This window comes from Prionailurus bengalensis, chromosome C2 (assembly GCF_016509475.1).
Source record: "Prionailurus bengalensis isolate Pbe53 chromosome C2, Fcat_Pben_1.1_paternal_pri, whole genome shotgun sequence".
NCBI classification, from domain to species: domain Eukaryota; kingdom Metazoa; phylum Chordata; class Mammalia; order Carnivora; family Felidae; genus Prionailurus; species Prionailurus bengalensis.
Window position 1 is genome coordinate 82,497,477 of NC_057350.1, and position 18,347 is coordinate 82,515,823.

Here is an 18,347-nt window from a genome sequence, read left to right on the forward strand (position 1 = left end):
TTATATTTTAAGAATATTTAATAAATGTACTAATTAAGACCCAGTTCTTTACCCATATTATTTTTAAAAGGTATAATCTTTCCCGATTCATCAATTACCATTAAAACCCCTCTGGTCTACAGGCTTCCCTGTTATGCGCATAGACAATTTTCATTAATTTGATTCACTCCAGATTATCTCTGTTTTGTGCTGTATCTGGTGCTTTTCTGTGGGTCCATTCCGTTCTGGAACAAAAAGAGCACCTTTCCTGAGATATATGTAGGCCAAGGATTATGTTGTTTTAGATCTTTAAGAATAATTTAAATATCTTCCTGTTAAAATTAAATAGAGGGTTTTATATATAGTGTATAGGGAGAATTCAAATAAAACATTGCTATTTTTACTATTAATAATTGAATTTTGAATTTGCCAAATTTAAGATAACTAGACTGAGGACCCCAAAAAGAGTTAATTTTCTGTATTATATAGTCTTTGAAAAACATTTCTGTTTTAAAAATATTTAAAAATATTTTTTAATGTTTATTTATTTATATTTGAGAGAGAGAGAGAGAGAGAGAGAGCGAGAGCAAGAGGGGATACACAGTGAGAGAGGGAGAGAGAGAATCCCAAACAGACTCTGTGCTGTCTGCGTAGAGCCCGATGTGGGGCTAGATCCCACAAACCATGAGATCATAATCTGAGCCAAAGTCAAGAGTTGGACCTTTAACTGACTGAGCCACCCAGGTGCCCCTAGAATAAAAACAATACTATACAATGTATCACATATCTATGTGGTCTGTGCTTCCATCAATTCCTACATCTTCCACAAAGCCTTTTCTGATTATTCCAGTCCAAGAAGATCTTTCTCTTCTATAAATTCCTATGCTACACAGGAGCCATTAGTTTTTTATATGCAATTTTCCTCTCCCCATACAGACTATAGGCTCCTTGAAGGGAAGGTCTTGGATTCTTTTCTTTCTACCATGAGGCCTAGAAGTTCACAGCAAGTCCTTTGCAAATTTTTTATTTTTTGAGAGAGAGAGAGAGCGAGAGCAAGTGGGGTAGGGGAGAGGCAGATGGAGAAAGAGAGAATCTCAAGTAGGCTCGACGCCCAGCATGGAGCCCAACCTGGGCTTGATCTAACAACTGTAAGATCATGACCTGAGCTGAAATCGAGAGTCAGATGCTTAACTGATGGAGCCACCCAGGCACCTAACTTTGCAAATATTTTTTTCTTTTTCTTTCTTTCTTTGTTTCTTTCTTTGTTTCTTTCTTTCTTTCTCTTTCTTTCTTTCTTTCTTTCTTTCTTTCTTTCTTTGTTCCTGCAAATATATGTTTTTAAGTTTATTTATTTATTTTGAGGGAGACAGAGACAGCACAGTGGGGAAGGGGCAGAGAGAGAGGGACATAGAGAATCCCAAGCAGGCTCTGCACTGTCAGCACAGAGCCCAATGCGGGGCTTAATCTCACAAACCATGAGATCATGACCTGAGCCCAAACCAAGAACTGGAAGTTTAACTGACTGAGCCACCCAGGTGCCCCATTTTTGCAAATATTTCTTAGCTTCAACTTAACTTTCTCTGCTGATAAAATCCTTCACAGAGACATGTGCAGATGCAAGGGGTAGGAAGAAAGGAACTAACATGGAAGAACATCTTTTATTTGTCCAGAATATTTCCATGTTTATTTGTCTTATTTAATCTGCCCCAAACCATTGCACAATAAATATGACCTCTTCCATTTTTACAGGTAAGGCTCAGAGAGGGAAAGTGACTTGCCCTAGATCATAGACCTGTGACAGGGCTGGGATTCAAATCCAGTCTAACTTCAAAGCCCATGCTCTTTCCACTCACCGTGTTACACTGCCTCCCTTTTTTGCTTTTTAACTTCTGTATACATAAGCATATTGGGGATTCCTATATTAATGCTCCCTTAGAAAAGTGGTAATAGTCATATCAGCCCTACGTCACACTTTTGTTCTGAAGATGAAAAAAAGAGAAGAAAAATTATCGTATGCAATGATATGATGATGAGAAGATTTAGAGGCCATGGCTTGTGATCATGTGAAAGTCTTATAACAAAGGCAGGTCATGAAGAAGAGTAATTACTCTTCATTTCCCCTGCCTTCATATGCCTGTCAAATGCCACAAAGCTGTATCTATTACTCTCTTATCATTTTCTAAGCTACCCAGAATTTCCATCCTCATTTCTAATGAAAATTTTTTTCAAGTTCCTGTTACTTTTTAGGAGACCTCAGTGGAGTACAAATATACCACAACCATAAGAAGGCAATTTAATTTTCATTACAGAAAAACAATGAATAGGCAGGAACAATGTAACGTGCTCAAGGATATCAAAATAAATATTTGTCTGAAGCCACTCGGCAGCCTATTCAAGTATGTTTCAACCTGTCACACAAACAGACAGAAAGGGTAACAGTGATATGTTATGTACTTTTCATGTTTCTTGACTAATGAATGAGAAGCAATCATTCCATCAACCCTGTACTATGACAAGGCTTCTTAGTAGCTATAAATAGCAGCTCTATAATCACTTCTAATTGCTACCTTTTCTTCCCTTTGGCACCCGATGCCATTAGGAACAGTCAGGTTGGGTTTTTTCAAAGATTGCTTTCAAAAAACTGGGGGAAAAATACATAAGTCTTCTCCTTCACTTCCCCTTCTGTATACAGTTCTTAACTTCAAAGGAAGCTGTAGGCACAGCAATCAGTATCCAGAGAGACATACTGAAATCTAATCATGGCTTCATATCTTCCAGACGGTCCTGAATGATTCATTGGCCAAGCAACACATGGCACAGATGGCTGCGAACATAACACTGCACAATGCCTCAAGAGTGTGGTGTAATGGGCCAGGGACACAGTCTCACTATTGTTTTCCATGTAGAGGTAAAGACTATTCAAGCATCTTTGGCCTATATAATGGGGTACCGGCATGGCAATACTTGCCCAAAATGCTGAAAACTGCAAATGTAGGTAGGAGGGTCAGAGGAGTGAGGTGGGGAAAAGGTTGTGAGGAAAAAGGAAAAAGCAAAAGAAAGGAAGGAAAAATAAAGCTTCTCACACCCAATACTCTTAGGACACATTTCTACCTTTAGTTACTCAGGACATCTTGCTAGAAAGCCTTCATACCTGGGACCTACAGCCCAGCTCACTTCAGGAGGCCAAAAAGCCATGCTAATCTATAGAATATTCTGCGTCTCAAACTCAGTATCCTAGTAATCTAAGCTTAAAAGTTTAGTTAAATGGAAGTTAAATGAAAGGCCCTTCCTTCCACTTAGAATGTAGCATACTAGAAGTGATGATTTTCTCAGGGAAGGAAAATGAAGGAAAGAAGTGAGTCTCTGACAGTCTGTCTACAAATAATCCTTCAATTGTCTTTTGAAATTTATCATCTTTAGAAAGATTATAATTCGTCTGTATCGTATTTCATTTTCATCTCATATGCTCCTGCCCTAATAGGACAACAAAAGATGGAATCATTACAACAACTGAAGCTCTCTCCCATGTCCACTGAATTGATGTGCCTTCTACAAGGAAATAAATCCAAGCATTTCAGTTAGTATCCCAGCTGAATGCTTCTCTTCTTTTCACACCTCTTTCCCTTTCCATAAAGGGGTCTTGTTTGGGAATCAAAACTCAACATCAGTACTCACTTAAACGCATTCTACAAAACTGGTACCCAAGATTTCTATTCCTTAGTTGAGGGGGGTGATTCCATTGAAATATCATCACATGACCTGTTTACCTTTATAATGAAAGTTTTATCAAGAAAGGATCCCTCTTGGGGGCTGGGAGAAGTTCCTCCTAGTTTAGGGAAGGGGAATTTGTATATTATTCCACTTTTAGCTGTAGCCTCATCAGTCATACTATTTTCCAGGATTGAAATACATATATATATATATATATATATATATATATATATATATATATACATATGTATACATACATATATATTTTATACACACACACACACACACTTGGTATATATAAAATATGCCAAGAAGCTCTAGTTTCTAAACTTTCCTTCTACCTAAAGGCTAGCTTTCCTATTCTTCATCTTCCCTCCTGTAAAGTCACTCACCATTCATTTGTTGAAGGCTAGGGCAGAATTTGGAGGCTGGGAAGACAGGGAACTCAAGAGAAAGGTACTGGCAGAAGAGATTACACATATTTAGAGCTCAGTACTGCTAAATTTGGGGGATTCAGCAAATTTACCTTTGTGCCTCCCCTTTTTACTAGTGGTTCCTGCTAATATTATGAAAATAACAGTCTGAACTAGAAAGATATATTCATACACTCTTGGAAATGACTACTTTCTGGAATGAGCATAGCATACAACTTACTATGCTTGAAAAGGGATCTAGCAAAACTTGAGGCAAGGAGAAATACTCCGAAGGTGGCTGTTATTACAAGTTAATATTTAATAAGGGAGGCTAATAGAAACTAATAAAAAATACCTGTCTGTTGCACAGGGACTAATTGTTCTGTGATCACTTCAGACATTAACTTTGTTTTCTTAAGTGAATTTTAAGATGTACAGGTTATCTTGAAGTGACTTCTGTCATCCCACTAATAAATGGGGTTGATTCATCAGATCTGACTGCTTCGCAAAAATCCACCTTCTCTCTCTCCGTCCCATGTACATCCTTTCTGAGAAGGGTGTACTCTGGCAAAAAGAGCTGCTAGATTGTAAGATCCTTAAACCCATGACTTTCATTGAATCGTTCTTTGGTATCCTCCCAAACACCTAGCACAGTATTAAGTCTACAGAGTATTCTTAATATGTCTTTCCAAGCAGGAACTCATATGCAGATACTGGGGCAAAGAAAATCTCTCTATTTCTTTTTAAAAAAAAGCCTTGACCTACTTGAAAGCGATGATGTTAGGGTGCTTCAACTTCCTCAAATGCTTGATATCCGTCTCATTCTGTTCTCTCACTTTCTTGATGGCCACCTCCTCCGCTCGGAACTTGCCCAAGAAGACAGCTCCTTGGGCTCCACTACCCAGCCACTGCAGCTCTGAGATCTCCTCAAATGGCACTTCCCAAGTATCTAGGCACACAAGCGAGAAACAAACTTAGAGGGATCTCAGAATTTGCTCAGGGACCATTCTACAAGGCCGCTCCGGAGGTACCAACTTCAGCATCACCCAAAGTGATCTCTACACTTTGACTCCTACCTGATAACTCACCAAAAGATATAACCTTTCTACAGGTCTTGGTACTACCGATCAGATGTTCTCACATATTAGTTTGTATCAGTTTTTAACCAATGGAATCATGCAGATCAGCGATCTCCAATAGACTCTCCTCCAAATGAAACATATTTTGATATTCCCATGGCCCCACCTCACTTCAAGCTTCCATGTTCGATCCACTTATTTGTCTCTATACCACTATCCCTACTCCATCACCCGTGGTAAGTGTTGTTTTATTCCTCTTTGAATTTCGAGTGCAGATGTTCAATTAATCCTTGTTGAATGAATTTTCAATGATACTCTCTCAAGGACCTAATTATGCATAATATTTATATTAATATTTACCTTTTATTGAGTACTAGTGTAGTATAGAGCTTTACATCTCATGTGCCTATTCTTTCAACAATCTTATAAATCTGGCCTTATTATGGTTATTTGTAGATGAGAAAACAGAGACAAGGAGATTAAGAACTTACCCAAGGTCATAGAGCTGGTAAGTGGCAGAACTTGGCCCAGAACTCAAAAATTGGCTGATTCCAGGGACAGTGCTTTTTCCACTGTACCACATTGCCTCTCATTAAGTAACTAAGAGGGTCATTAGCCATGATAGATTTACTCATATAGATGCACTATTTTCAAGCTTCTCTCTTTCTTAGATTTCGATTTTTTTGCACCAAAAAAGTAACAGGGGTCATTTCTAAGTGGCAACATTATTGATGATTCATATTATGTTCTTTATCCTTTTCTGTATTAGTTTTTTTTTTTTTTACCACGAGCCTGTAATACTTTTATAGTGAATAAAATGCTATTTTAAATAAGGCACTTCAAAAATTCAATCAATATGTCCTTTAATCTCATGGAACTTAAAAAGAAGAATATGATCCATTGATGCTTCTCCTTGCCCCACTTTTTATCAGTGCATTGTCACTACACTGCTAAGAAATAAACATCAAAGTACCCGAAGTCCCATGGAGTGAGGAGAGGATGATGACAATGTCAAAGGTTATGGGAGATTTTCATTAGATCACCAATCACTAAAAGGTCACTGTTGGCAGAACACTGAACGAGGTAGTGTTGAGTCAGCTTTGAAGATATTCTGGTCTTGAAAGCAAATCAACTCACATCTACTATGGTGATGAAGCAGCAGAAAGAAGTCATCGGTACCTAGAAGGGAAATATATTTCCTTCTTCTCTAACTTTCTCAACCTTAAGAGAAAAGAAATTCTGTAAATTCTTAATAAGATGTGGCTTCTCATTACAGCGGTCAAAACATGACCTTCCATATATGATTACATAGAGCTCAACAAATAAAAGGGAGGGTGGTTGATAGCATAGGTATTTAACCCATTTTTCTGCTATGAGCAGATTAAAGGTTTCTGCTCTATTGAAGTTAGATGGATGTTATCTAAAAACAAATTTCTCTAAAACAGAGATAGCTCACAATTATGAAGTCACCACACAAACAAATGATACCAAGTAAGATGTGAAGGGAAAGAGTAACTTAAAGCCTTGACTGCTTCGAGTATCTTGCTGGCTTCGAGGGACTGACAGGAGTTAAGTGTCTCACACGGTCTCACTTCTATCCCCAAGGGCTTATCTGTGCAGCACACACAGGACCCGGATATCGATGGCATACTGTCAGAGGGGTTTAGTGGTTAGGGGTCCAGTGAAGAACTAAACACAGTGTCATTTTGGCCATTCAGGGGCTCAGTAAAGTACTCTTACTGGATTCTGGGACAAGAACATATGGGGCAATATTTTTCTGAGACACTTCATAAATGCCCAAGTTATCCTAATTTTTAATATAATAACTACTAAAATTAGATACCTTTGGGTGTTTTCCCCCCTATTTACTCAATTTTTATTTACTGTTAAATGCTAGAAACACTAGAAAATATTAGAAAAAACAACAAAAGAAAGTATTTTATCTGCAATCCCATTCTGTATTCAGTTTTCATCTAACCTTCTGGTCTTTGCTTGTATGGATATAGCTATGTAAAAGTTGTATGTGACATATAACCTTTTCTACTTTTTTGATGTATTATTTCCCATGTATTTACACGTTTTATTATAGGCTTTAATAGTTGCTTACTGTACCCTTTTACCTTTTCTTTTTCCATCTTTTTGTTTGCTGATTTAAATTGGATACTTTTTTCTTTCTTTATATTATTTCCTCAAAATCAGTCCTTAGGTTAAAGAGTATAGTTTCCTGGCTCTTCGTGTACCATTCAAAACTGCCATTCAACAGGATTTCGCTAGTTTTTTTTTTTTTTTTTAATGTTTATTTATTTTTGAGACAGAGAGAGACAGAGCATGAACGGGCGAGGGGCAGAGAGAGAGGGAGACACAGAATCGGAAGCAGGCTCCAGGCTCTGAGCCATCAGTCCAGAGCCCGACGCGGGGCTCGAACTCACCAACCGTGAGATCGTGACCTGAGCTGAAGTCGGTCGCTCAACCGACTGAGCCACCCAGGCGCCCCAGGATTTCGCTAGTTTTTGCTGACAGTATTAACGTATGAGTGTGTCCCTTTTACTTTAACTTTGTTAGCAATGAATATTGTCAATAGTCTTTTTGGTTCTAATTTATTTAGGTGTAAAGTAGTGTTTTATAAGTTCGCACTACTTTGATTGCCAATTCATATAGAATATTTTCTCCACATCTGTTTAACACTCACATCTGCTGTGCATGAATGGTCATTTTTATCTGTTGTGCATTTATCTGTTGGGGTCTTATAGTTCTCTAAACTGGAAGGAGTTTTCTATTTCTTCGATACATATGAAAAGAATATTTTTAAAAAGACTTTTTCTTTGTATTTTACCATTTTTTGAATGAAATATTTTCATAGATGCATGCCATTTCCTTTGAAATTTCTTCTACTGCCCAATCAATCTTCTAAGAGTGATCTATAGTTGATTTTATTTTAAGTTTAACCTTTACATCCATCTGGAGTTTATTTTGGTGTATGGAGTGAGGACCAAGGCAAGTTCATTTCTTTCATATTGTTATTTAATGATTCCAAACCAGTTTGTTAAATAATTCTTTCTTTTCATATCATTTTATACTGTTTACATTATAATTTATTATATTTTTAGTGTATATATATTTTTAAGCAATCTCTATGCCCAGCGTGGGGCTCAAACTCATGACCCCTAGATGAAGAGTTGCATGCTCTACCGACTGAACCAGCTAGGCACCCCTATGATTTATTATATTCTTATTTTTTTTATTAAAAAAATTTTTTTAATGTTTTTATTCTTGAGAGAGAGAGAGACAGAGCATGAGTTGGGGAGGGGCAGAGAGAGAGGGAGAAAAAGAATCTGAGGCAGGCGCCAGGCTCCGAGCTGTCAACACAGAGCCTGATGCAGGGCTTGAACCCACAAACTGCAAAATCATGACCTGAGCTGAAGTTGGACGCTTCACCGACTGAGCCACACAGGCACCCCTAGTATATTTTTAAATAAATAATTCCTATTATTTATTATTTTTATAAAATGAGAAATAAATTAAAATACAAATGATAAATACATTCGACACTCAAATACCAAAAAGGTTGATGATTCAATACTAAAGGATAAAATTTTCCTCTGCTAACAATAGCTCATGCCTGTGTTATTCAGCTATGTTTAGCCAATTCTCAATTATCCATGGAAAAATAGAGGGGACCACACTGGAAATTCAGGAACCTTCATATACTTCAACCACCTTCCCATCAGTCTTTTTACTGGACATAAGTATCAGAAGTAAAAGTGATTGATGTGGTTTAGTCCTCTTGTCCCATCCCAATGTCCCTGTCAATATCTAGCTGGCAGCCAATGAATAGGAAAATGATAGAAAAAAGAATGTTAATAATGAGGATGTGCAAAATTGGAGGCTCCCGACAGCTGATGAGCGACCCACCTGGCTGTGTTCGGTTCAGGATTAGTCCCAGACTTTCTACTGCTTTTATATCTGTTCATTGGTACTCTTCCCCAGCTTTTATCTTATGATTCATCACTATGACTACTATTTTAATTCCAATATCCACATGCCCCCCCCCCCCCCCCCGCTTTAAGGCATAAATTCTCCTTAGTTTGTATTCAGACTTGACTATGACAATACTTGCTATAAGACTGGGAACTATTTGGCAGTAAAAGATTTCAATTACACATGCTACCTTACTTGGACTTCACTACCAAATACTAAATGGGAGATGAAGATGTCATTAAAATTTTTGAAAAATCAAGTGAAATTTCCTTGTAAGTATACCAAATGCAGAGACACATCTGTTCTGTGGGCTATCCTCTGGTTGACTGTAATCCAGGATTAAAGATTAGCTCCCTGATCCCAGAGCTGACAAGGAAAAAAACTACACCTAGTTTCTGGCTAGTGAATCTCTTTCACGGCCCCCAGTAACACCAGCCTGCAGTGGGGTATCCTGTCATCTGCTGAGGAGTTAGGCAGCTATAAGCTGCCTTGTAAGCTTAAGCTGACCAGGCCGGTTTCTTATTTACTCTTGAAATAAGCCTTTCTGAAAGTCACATAATCAATTGGAAGACAATTAAATACAAGTTTACAGGATAATTCAAAAGTTTGTAAAGCTCCTGTTGACAGACACATAAGATGTATCCGTTGCTCCTCTTTATGAGCCTGAACCTACATTTGGGTCCCGAGACCTCCAAATTACCACCAAAATAATTATTAGACTGGACAAGTTAAGACCCTAAAAACCAAATGCAGTTCATCACATAAGCAGATATTAGTAGGTTTTATGTCTAAGTAGAGAAGAAGGAACTTTTTTTTTTTTTTAATTTTTTTTTTCAACGTTTATTTATTTTTGGGACAGAGAGAGACACAGCATGAACGGGGGAGGGGCAGAGAGAGGGAGACACAGAATCGGAAACAGGCTCCAGGCTCTGAGCCATCAGCCCAGAGCCTGATGCGGGGCTCAAACTCACGGACCGCGAGATCCTGACCTGGCTGAAGTCGGACTCTTAACCGACTGCGCCACCCAGGCCCCCCGAGAAGAAGGAACTTTTAAAGAAGTAATAAATTGAGGGCGGTTATCTCTGGGTTGTGGGATGACAAGTGATTTTTATTTTCTTCTTTGTGTTTATCTTTATTCCCAAGTTTTAAAATAATAATACTGTTTAACATAGAAACCCCTAAAGTTTGTGTGACAAGGGACAGCTTTTTAACTTCCTTGAAGGCTTAAGACCATAGCGGGGGAAACAAAGGTGGAATGTGCAGGGTGAATGGGATGGGAGGATGTATGAAAGACAGAGAGAGACAGGCAGACAGACACATCCTGGGGACTGACGAAGAATTACTGCATGGAGCAGGAATGGATATTGTGATTGACAAATCCCGGAAAGCATACCTGGGATCGATAGATTTGCCAACAAATCCCAAGGGGTATAGAAGGAGAGGGTATAGAAGGGGTATAGAAGGAGAGGCTGGTATTGGTTAAGAGAAGGTATTTCAGAAATATGAGAAAATGAGAAAAGAAAAAAATGAGAAAAGTGGTGACTGATGTCAGCTGGCTGTTGTGGAAAAGCCAGCAACAGTCTCGACTGAAAGAGATGAACATGTTTTTAAGAGAGTCACAGAGTCCAGCATGCAGTTATAAAATAAATAAAACAGTCTCATTTCTGATCTATATTTCCAGTCCTTTCCAAAATGTCTTGATGAGAGAACTGTTAACCAAATCATTTACGTGAGGCTACCAAGATACCTATCAAAAGCCTTAAAAAGCCACAAACCCTCTTAACCCAACCACTCCCTCTTCTAAGAACTTATCCTAAGGAAACCAAAGACATGTTAAAAATAATCACAGACATAATCAAAGATATGTGTGAAAATTAAATAGTAAACAGATGTTCGTTGCAGTGTAGCTTATGATCACTAAAAACAGCAAACTGCCAAGCGATTGAGGATTGCTTAAATAAATCTTAGCACATTCACGCAATTTAATATAATGCAAGCATTAAAAATGCTGAGGAAGTATGTTTCATGATATGGGAAATGTTCACCATGTGAAGTGAAAAAGCGTAACTAGTTTAACTCTGTATCTATTAAAGCACACAAACACACACACAATAAGACTAATATATATACCAAAAACATTAATAGTGGAAACTAGGGATCACAGATAAATAGTTTTACTTTTTGGGGGAAACTTACCTGTAAGTTACCAATCTTTCTACATATATTACTTTTGATACCAGGAAGAAAAAAATTCTTTTAAGGAATATAAATGGAGTTATAAAGAACACTAGGGCCATGTGTTCTCTTCAGATGCATAATGCTTGAATCGGTATATATGAATATGTAAATTACACAATGATGGGAGTTAATTTACTTTTCCAAAAGCTGTGAGATCTAGACATAATAATGCTTCTCAAGATTGGTTAGATACTTGTTCTTTCCTCACAACGTGAGCTTTCTGTGACCTGGCTGTAAGAAAATGATTCCTTTTGGGGAGCCTGGGTCAGTTGGGTGACTGACTTCAGCTCAAGTCATGATCTCACAGTCTGTTCTGTGGGTTCGAGCCCTGCGTCAGGCTCTGTGTTGACAGCTCAGAGCCTGGAACCTGCTTCAGATTCTGTGTCTCCGTCTCTCTCTTCTCCTCCCCCCCTTGTGTTCTATCAAAAATAAACATTTAAGAAAAATAATTAAAAAAAAGAAAATGATTCCTTTTTACTACAACCTATGATAGGGCAGCAATTTTCAGGCACAGAACCATGTGGCTTCTGTCTGGCTTAGAATCAACCCAGTGGCCATCAGACTTTTTGACTGAATACATTTTCAATAAAAAATTTTCCATAGGCTTCACGCCCAGTGCAGAACCCAACGTGGTGCTAGAACTCACGACCCTGAGATCAAGACCTGAGTTGAGATCACGAGTGGGACGCTTATCCGACTGAGCCACCCAGGTAACCCCTCAACAAAAAATTTTTAAACATGCATTCACTATGTGATTTATTTATAAATTATGTATCTGTACAGCTTTATTCAAATACCAAATATATATGAAAACACACATGAAAATAGAAATTTAAAATGATGATAGGAGGAACAGGAGCTCTAACATCTTCTTCCTCATAACGCTGTGGATTGTCTTTATGTACCTTACTTGACACCACTTGACTGGACAGCTGCAAAAGATGGGCTTCGAAAAAAAGACCAACCAAATGTGAATCTGTTCCAGTCAGAAGGTTTATAGGAGGTTGGTATGGGGTATTCATCTGATACTAGTTTTCTTTTTATTTTTTTAATTTATATCAAAGTTAGCTAGCATATAGTGAAACAATGATTTCAGGAGTAGATTCCTTAATGTCCCTTACCCATTTGGCCCATCCCCCCTCCCACAACCCCTCCAGTAACCCTCTGTTTGTTCTCTATATTTAAGAGTCTCTTATGTTTTGCCTTCCTCTCTGTTTTTATATTATTTTTGCTTCCCTTCCCTTATGTTCATCTGTTTTGTATCTTAAAGTCCTCATATGAGTGAAGTCGTATGATATTTGTCTTTCTCTGACTGACTAATTTTGCTTAGCATAATACCCTGTAATTCCATCTACATAGTTGCAAATGGCAAGATTTCATTCTTTTTGATTGGCACCAGTTTTTTAAATCAAAGGTTGTCCAGTGAATGGTGGTGGTATGTTTATACAGGAAATGTTTCCCAAATCCACGCTCTAACTTACCTTGCTGCTGCAATTTGTAATCAGTGGAATATGCCTTGCCAATGATATTCCATACAGGCCTCAAGCATCCAAATAGTCCTTCCAGAAACCCACCACTGCCGCTACCCGACCTGCTGAACTGAATCTTGATGTCTTCGGTTCCACTTGTGCTCTCTCTGTCCGTGGTGTTGCTGTTCCCCTGAGACACGGCCATTTCCGATTCATCTTGTTCCCTTAGCTGAAGAACGCTGTTCTCAAACTGGTCCCTGGAATCTTCGCTCACACTCGTCAACACTGTTGTGGTGATGGGGCTGTTCATGTTCTCGGTTAGCTCTGCGTGTACTCCCCCCTTTTCCTGCGGGTCCTTAAGGAGCTTGGGTGAAGGGTGGCTCCCCGTAGGTGTGAGCTCATCTTGTAGTCCATTGAAGGTTCTGTTTTCACTCAAGGGTAAGTGTGGGGAAGAGGAGCAGCTCAGGTGCTCCTGAGGGTTGGCCATCGTGCCATGAGTGTGCCCAGGATCCTGAGATGACACTCAGAGGATTAGGAGGGCAGAGTTCTGATGCAAGAGAGGGCTCCAAAACCTGGGAAAACAGGAGGAGGACATGAGTTCACCCTTCCTTTCGTTACCCACACTACACCACTTCTGTTTTTAATAACAAGAATATTGAAACAATGGGGATTGGTTAAATAAATATATCCACATGATGGAATACTGTGCAGCAATTAAAAATGATGCTGTAGAAGAGTATTTACTAACCTGAGAAAACGTTCAAGACATGTTAATATAAAAAACAGGTGAGAACAATATGTACAACATAAACCCTTACATTTTAAAAAAATTCATATTTAAATTCCAGTTAGTTAACATACAGCATAATATTAGTTTCAGGTGATATAATATGGTGATTCAACACTTCCATACGTCACCTGGTGCTCATCACAAGTGCACTCAATCCCCATCATCTGTTTAAACCATCCCCAACTTTTATTTGAAAAGACACATAAACACATATTTGTATGTGTGTAAGAAAAAAGACTGGAAGAATACACTCCAAGAATTAACTATTGTTAACTACTAACTTTTGTTAATTCTAGGTGGTTAGATTTGGGAGAGGCTTATGTCGTTGTGTTTCTCAAAATATTCCAAGCATTCTGCATTAACGTGTTGCTATAAAGTGAATGTTTGTGTCCCCCTCCTCCAAAATCCGTATGTTGAAACCCAATCCCCAATGTGATAGTATTTGGAAGCGAGGTCTTTGGGATGTAATGATTACGTCAGAAAGGTGGAGCCCTCAGAGGATTAGTGCCCTTATAACAGAGATCCCAGAGTGAGGCATCTGGGTGGCTCAGTTGGTTGACTGTCTGACTCTTGATTTCAGCTCAGGTCATGATCCCAGGGTTGTGGGATTGAGCCTGCTTAAAATTCTCTCTCTCTCCTCATTCTCTCTTGCTCAAAAAAAAAAAAAAAATACTGGAGAGCTCCCAGTATTTCCTCTTCTGCCATGTGAGGACACAGTGAGAAAACAGCTGTCTCTGAACCAGGAAGGAGGACCTTACCAGACATATAGAACATGCCAGTGGCTTGATCTTGGATTTCCTAGCCTCTAGAACTGTGAGAAATACATACTTGTTCTTTGAACCACCTGGTCTATGGTATTTTTGTTATAGCATCCTAAACAGACTAAGACATATATATTAGGTTTATAATCAGAAAAAAAACATTTCCCTTCCCAAACAGAAGTTAAATATCTTGATACACACACTTTTATTAAAAACTATATCCTGCTCATTTTTTTCCTAATTTCTTTAGTGTTTTATCTATTGGGACATTGTTTTACTTTCTAAAGTATTCATTAAGTCATTTAGATAAATATCTTCAGTATGTGACAAGATAAATTCCTAAGATATAAAATTTGTTTTTACTGTACTAAACCAATTCTGGGGCACAGACTAAGCCCCAGTGTTTTAAACTTATTAATTGCTTCTGATATGTCCATTAGCACCAATTTTTCAGGGAAACCCAACCTCTGAAAAGAAAGACATGGGATTGTTCCAGATTGTCCAGATCATGCAAATTCAATCTTAAATTTATTCGATGTATGTCTATTATCAGAAATTTACTTTCTTTACAAATCCCTATATAATAGTTATTCCTTTCTTCCTTCACTCTGTATTAAACATCTAGAATACATTAGAAGTCAGGGTATGAAGATAATCTCACTTTACAGAGGAAGCAAGAAACAGACCAACAATGACTGACAGCATAGTGCTTATAATGAATCAACCACGTGCTCTAGGGGCACAGAATAGGGAGGGATACTTTCAGAGCTAGCTACCCAAAGGTGGTAACTATTGATCAGTGTTGGAAGTATAGAACCTCATCGGGCATGCAGGAGAGGGGTGAGTGAGAGAAGACGGAGAGGGTGCCACAGGTGTGGGGAAAGTATGAACGAAGGCATGGAGGCATGAAAGACTATGGAGTATATGAGAAATCAAAGTGGACGGAATGCAGGTTATACGTATACATAGGAAGATAAGAATGGAGAGAAAGTCAGGGTCTATGTTATAAGGAGCTTTGTATGCTAGGCTAAAAGACTTGGATTTTATGCTGAAGGTGATGGGGACTCAATAGTATCCTATATTAAGGTTTTTGGATAAAAAGAAATTATCCCTATTTTATTAATTTCTCATCTGCATTACGGAGACCCAAAATTTTTAAAGTTTTTTATTTATTCATTAGGGGGGGAGGGGCAAAGAGAGGGGGAGAAAGAGAATCTCAAGCAGGCTCCCAACTGTCAGCGCAGAGCCTGATGCAGGGCTTGATTCCACAAACTCTGAGATCATGACCGAGGCTGAAATCAAGAGTCGGACACTTAACCGACTTAGCCACCCAAGCACCCCTCTGAGACCCAAATTTTAAGCCTTGTTTTCATTGCCTATGAGGAGCTTGTGTGAATGAACCAATGAAAATACCATATCCTTTGAAGTCTCATTCATTCATTTAAACATGTATTGAGCTCCTATCACATGCTATACAGTGTGTTAGGCATTAATGAATGGTACATATGTTTCTACTCTATAGGAACTTAAAATCTAGAGGGAAAGACCAAATGACGAGAAAAGCCATATGGTTAGATATGTAGTACACAGACATGAACAAGGTGCTATGAGGGCTCAGGAAAATAAACATCAAATATGTCTAGAGATGTCATAGAGGAAATGCTGTTTGGGCTGGAGGGTAAACCAAGTAAAAGTGAGACCTGACATTCCAGGAAGTCAAAGTTGGGTGTCCAACTTTGGCTCAGGTCATGATCTCATGGTTTGCAAGTTTGAGCCCCACATCGGGCTTTCTGCTCTCAGCAAAGAGCCCTCTTCGATTCCTGTCTCTCTCTCTCTCTGCCTTTCCCCTGTTTGTGTGCTCATGCTCTCTCTCTAAAAAATAAATAAATGTTAAAAAATAAAATAAAAAAGAGGTAGGACTTGAGATGAATCTTTGAAAAGAGGATGATTTGAGATCCATAGAAGAAAGGAAGTCAGGTTGGCTAAGGGAATTAGCAGAGGCAAGCAGAAACCACCAGGGCATGTGTGAGAAGTTTGGTAACTCAGAAATAATGGAATAGCCAGCTAATGTTGGGAGCAGTTAAGGTAATGCCTTTCCTTCATATATGGGTTCTGAAAGTTCATAAAATGATGCAGATGATTTTTCCTTTAAATAAATCAGAGAGATGAGGTTGGGTTGGATGAGGTTAGCTTAGAGGTGGACTTAAATTCTAGGGAATGGAGAAATTTGGGAGCTAGGAAGCTGCCTGGTACTATAAGGTTGGGGGGAAAAAGAAATAAAAAGAAAAGCTGAAGCCCTCTGTTACAGCAATAGCTGTTTGCGGAATTGACCCTCATTCCCGTCACCCTATCCTCCCCACCCCATTCCTTTTGTGCTGATCTCTCAGCTTTCACATTACTGATCCCTTCGTTTTGTTTTCCTGCTGATTTCTTGCCACAACCTTGAGCTCTCTTGACTTTGCCCTCTCTTACCTTGCTCTGATTGAGGTCTTTTAAGACTGCTGACTTGATACTACCTGCCCTGGCCACTGCCTCAGCAGTTACTTCCAATCTACCTTTGCCAGTTGGGACTCATACATACAGCACAGGGTGTACATCGTGCTTTTGGCTCACATCAGACTTGAGGGTAATGCAAATACCCAAATGAATATGTGAATTTCAGCCAAACACCTATTTGTGGAATTTGTTCTTTGAATCAGACTATAGAACTTTATGTTAATTCCTGGTGAATTTCCATTTTTGTCAGTTTGTATTCTGAGTTTCTCCCTAATGACACCACATTGTAATGAGTTCATGCACTAAAAGTTAGAAAAACATGTTTGTTTTGTAACCTTTTCCTACTTCTAAGAGGTTAAGGGTGCACATGAAGCAGACTAGTCCCCCCTGGCACTGGGAATGAGTCTAAGGAAGAGAACTTCAGCATGCTCATCACACTTGGTTTGATTTTTTTTTTTTTTTGAAGTTTATTTATTTTGAGAGAGAGAGAGAGAGAGAGAGAGAGCACATCAGGGCAGGGGCAAAGAGAGAGGGAGAGAGAGTCCAGGCAGGGTCCATGCTGTCAATGTAGAGCCTGATGCAGGGCTCAAACACACCAACCGTGAGATCATGACCTGAGTAGAAACCAAGAGTCAGACACGTAAACGACTGGGCCACTCAGGTGCCCCTTGGTTTGACATTTATCAAGGAATGTCTAGCAAGGAATATGGTCCAAACGACTTGCTTTACCTATGAGAATAACATTCATATGTTCAAATTCAAATTCCTATGATATTGCTGACTTGCTCAATGCAACAGCTAATCAGTGGCAGAGCTGGAAATGAATTCTCCTTCCTCATCCTACAGTCTTTCCCTAGTCTGGTTGTTTGTTTATTCAGAGAGAGATACAAATAGCCGTGGTATCATGATCATTGATGACAAAAACAATAGTAATTCTCACTGTTATTTTACATGCACTAAAGACACTCTCAAGAAAGCACAAGTATCCACCTAGAGGGATGACTGTACCAGTCAACAGAGCCGCGACAAGGCCATCCAGCTACTGGCAACTCAGCAGTGCTCTGGGAGGGGGCACAAGCAAGGGGAACCTCAAGGCATGTATAAAGATGTGTACAGTCCAAGAGGCTTCCCTCTGCTCACCAAGAATATCAGGTCCAATCTCAACCAACAAAGGCGGAGAAATGGAGAGGCACAAGGACAAAGGGAAAGAAATCATCCCGTGACTGTCTTAAAATATGATCAGAGCTGACTACGTTTAAGAAGAGTGTAGGAGGATAAAGATAGCTAAATTTTACCTGTGTGTATGTGAACACACCCACACACTGCCACTGCACAGTGAAGAAGCTGGTAAGTGCAAACAGGCAACACAGGCAGCCCCACTCTAACTGCTCCTTTGCCATCTCAGTGCCTCTCTCCCCGTCCAGATTTGGCTC

General features: G+C 39.0%; 1 protein-coding gene across 5 annotated transcripts in view; it reads right to left on the reverse strand.

The window, feature by feature from the left end:
* MAP3K13 (mitogen-activated protein kinase kinase kinase 13) overlaps positions 1-18,347 on the reverse strand; it is a 171,803-nt gene that overhangs the window by 33,242 nt on the left and 120,214 nt on the right. For all 5 annotated transcript variants that reach the window (XM_043594685.1, XM_043594683.1, XM_043594682.1 and 2 more), the window contains 2 exons: positions 12,880-13,439; positions 4,869-5,052 (listed from right to left, as the gene is read on the reverse strand). In XM_043594685.1, the coding sequence (XP_043450620.1) occupies positions 4,869-5,052; positions 12,880-13,354 (659 nt within the window). In that variant the 5' untranslated portion in view covers positions 13,355-13,439. The remainder of the gene's footprint in view (positions 1-4,868; positions 5,053-12,879; positions 13,440-18,347) is intronic.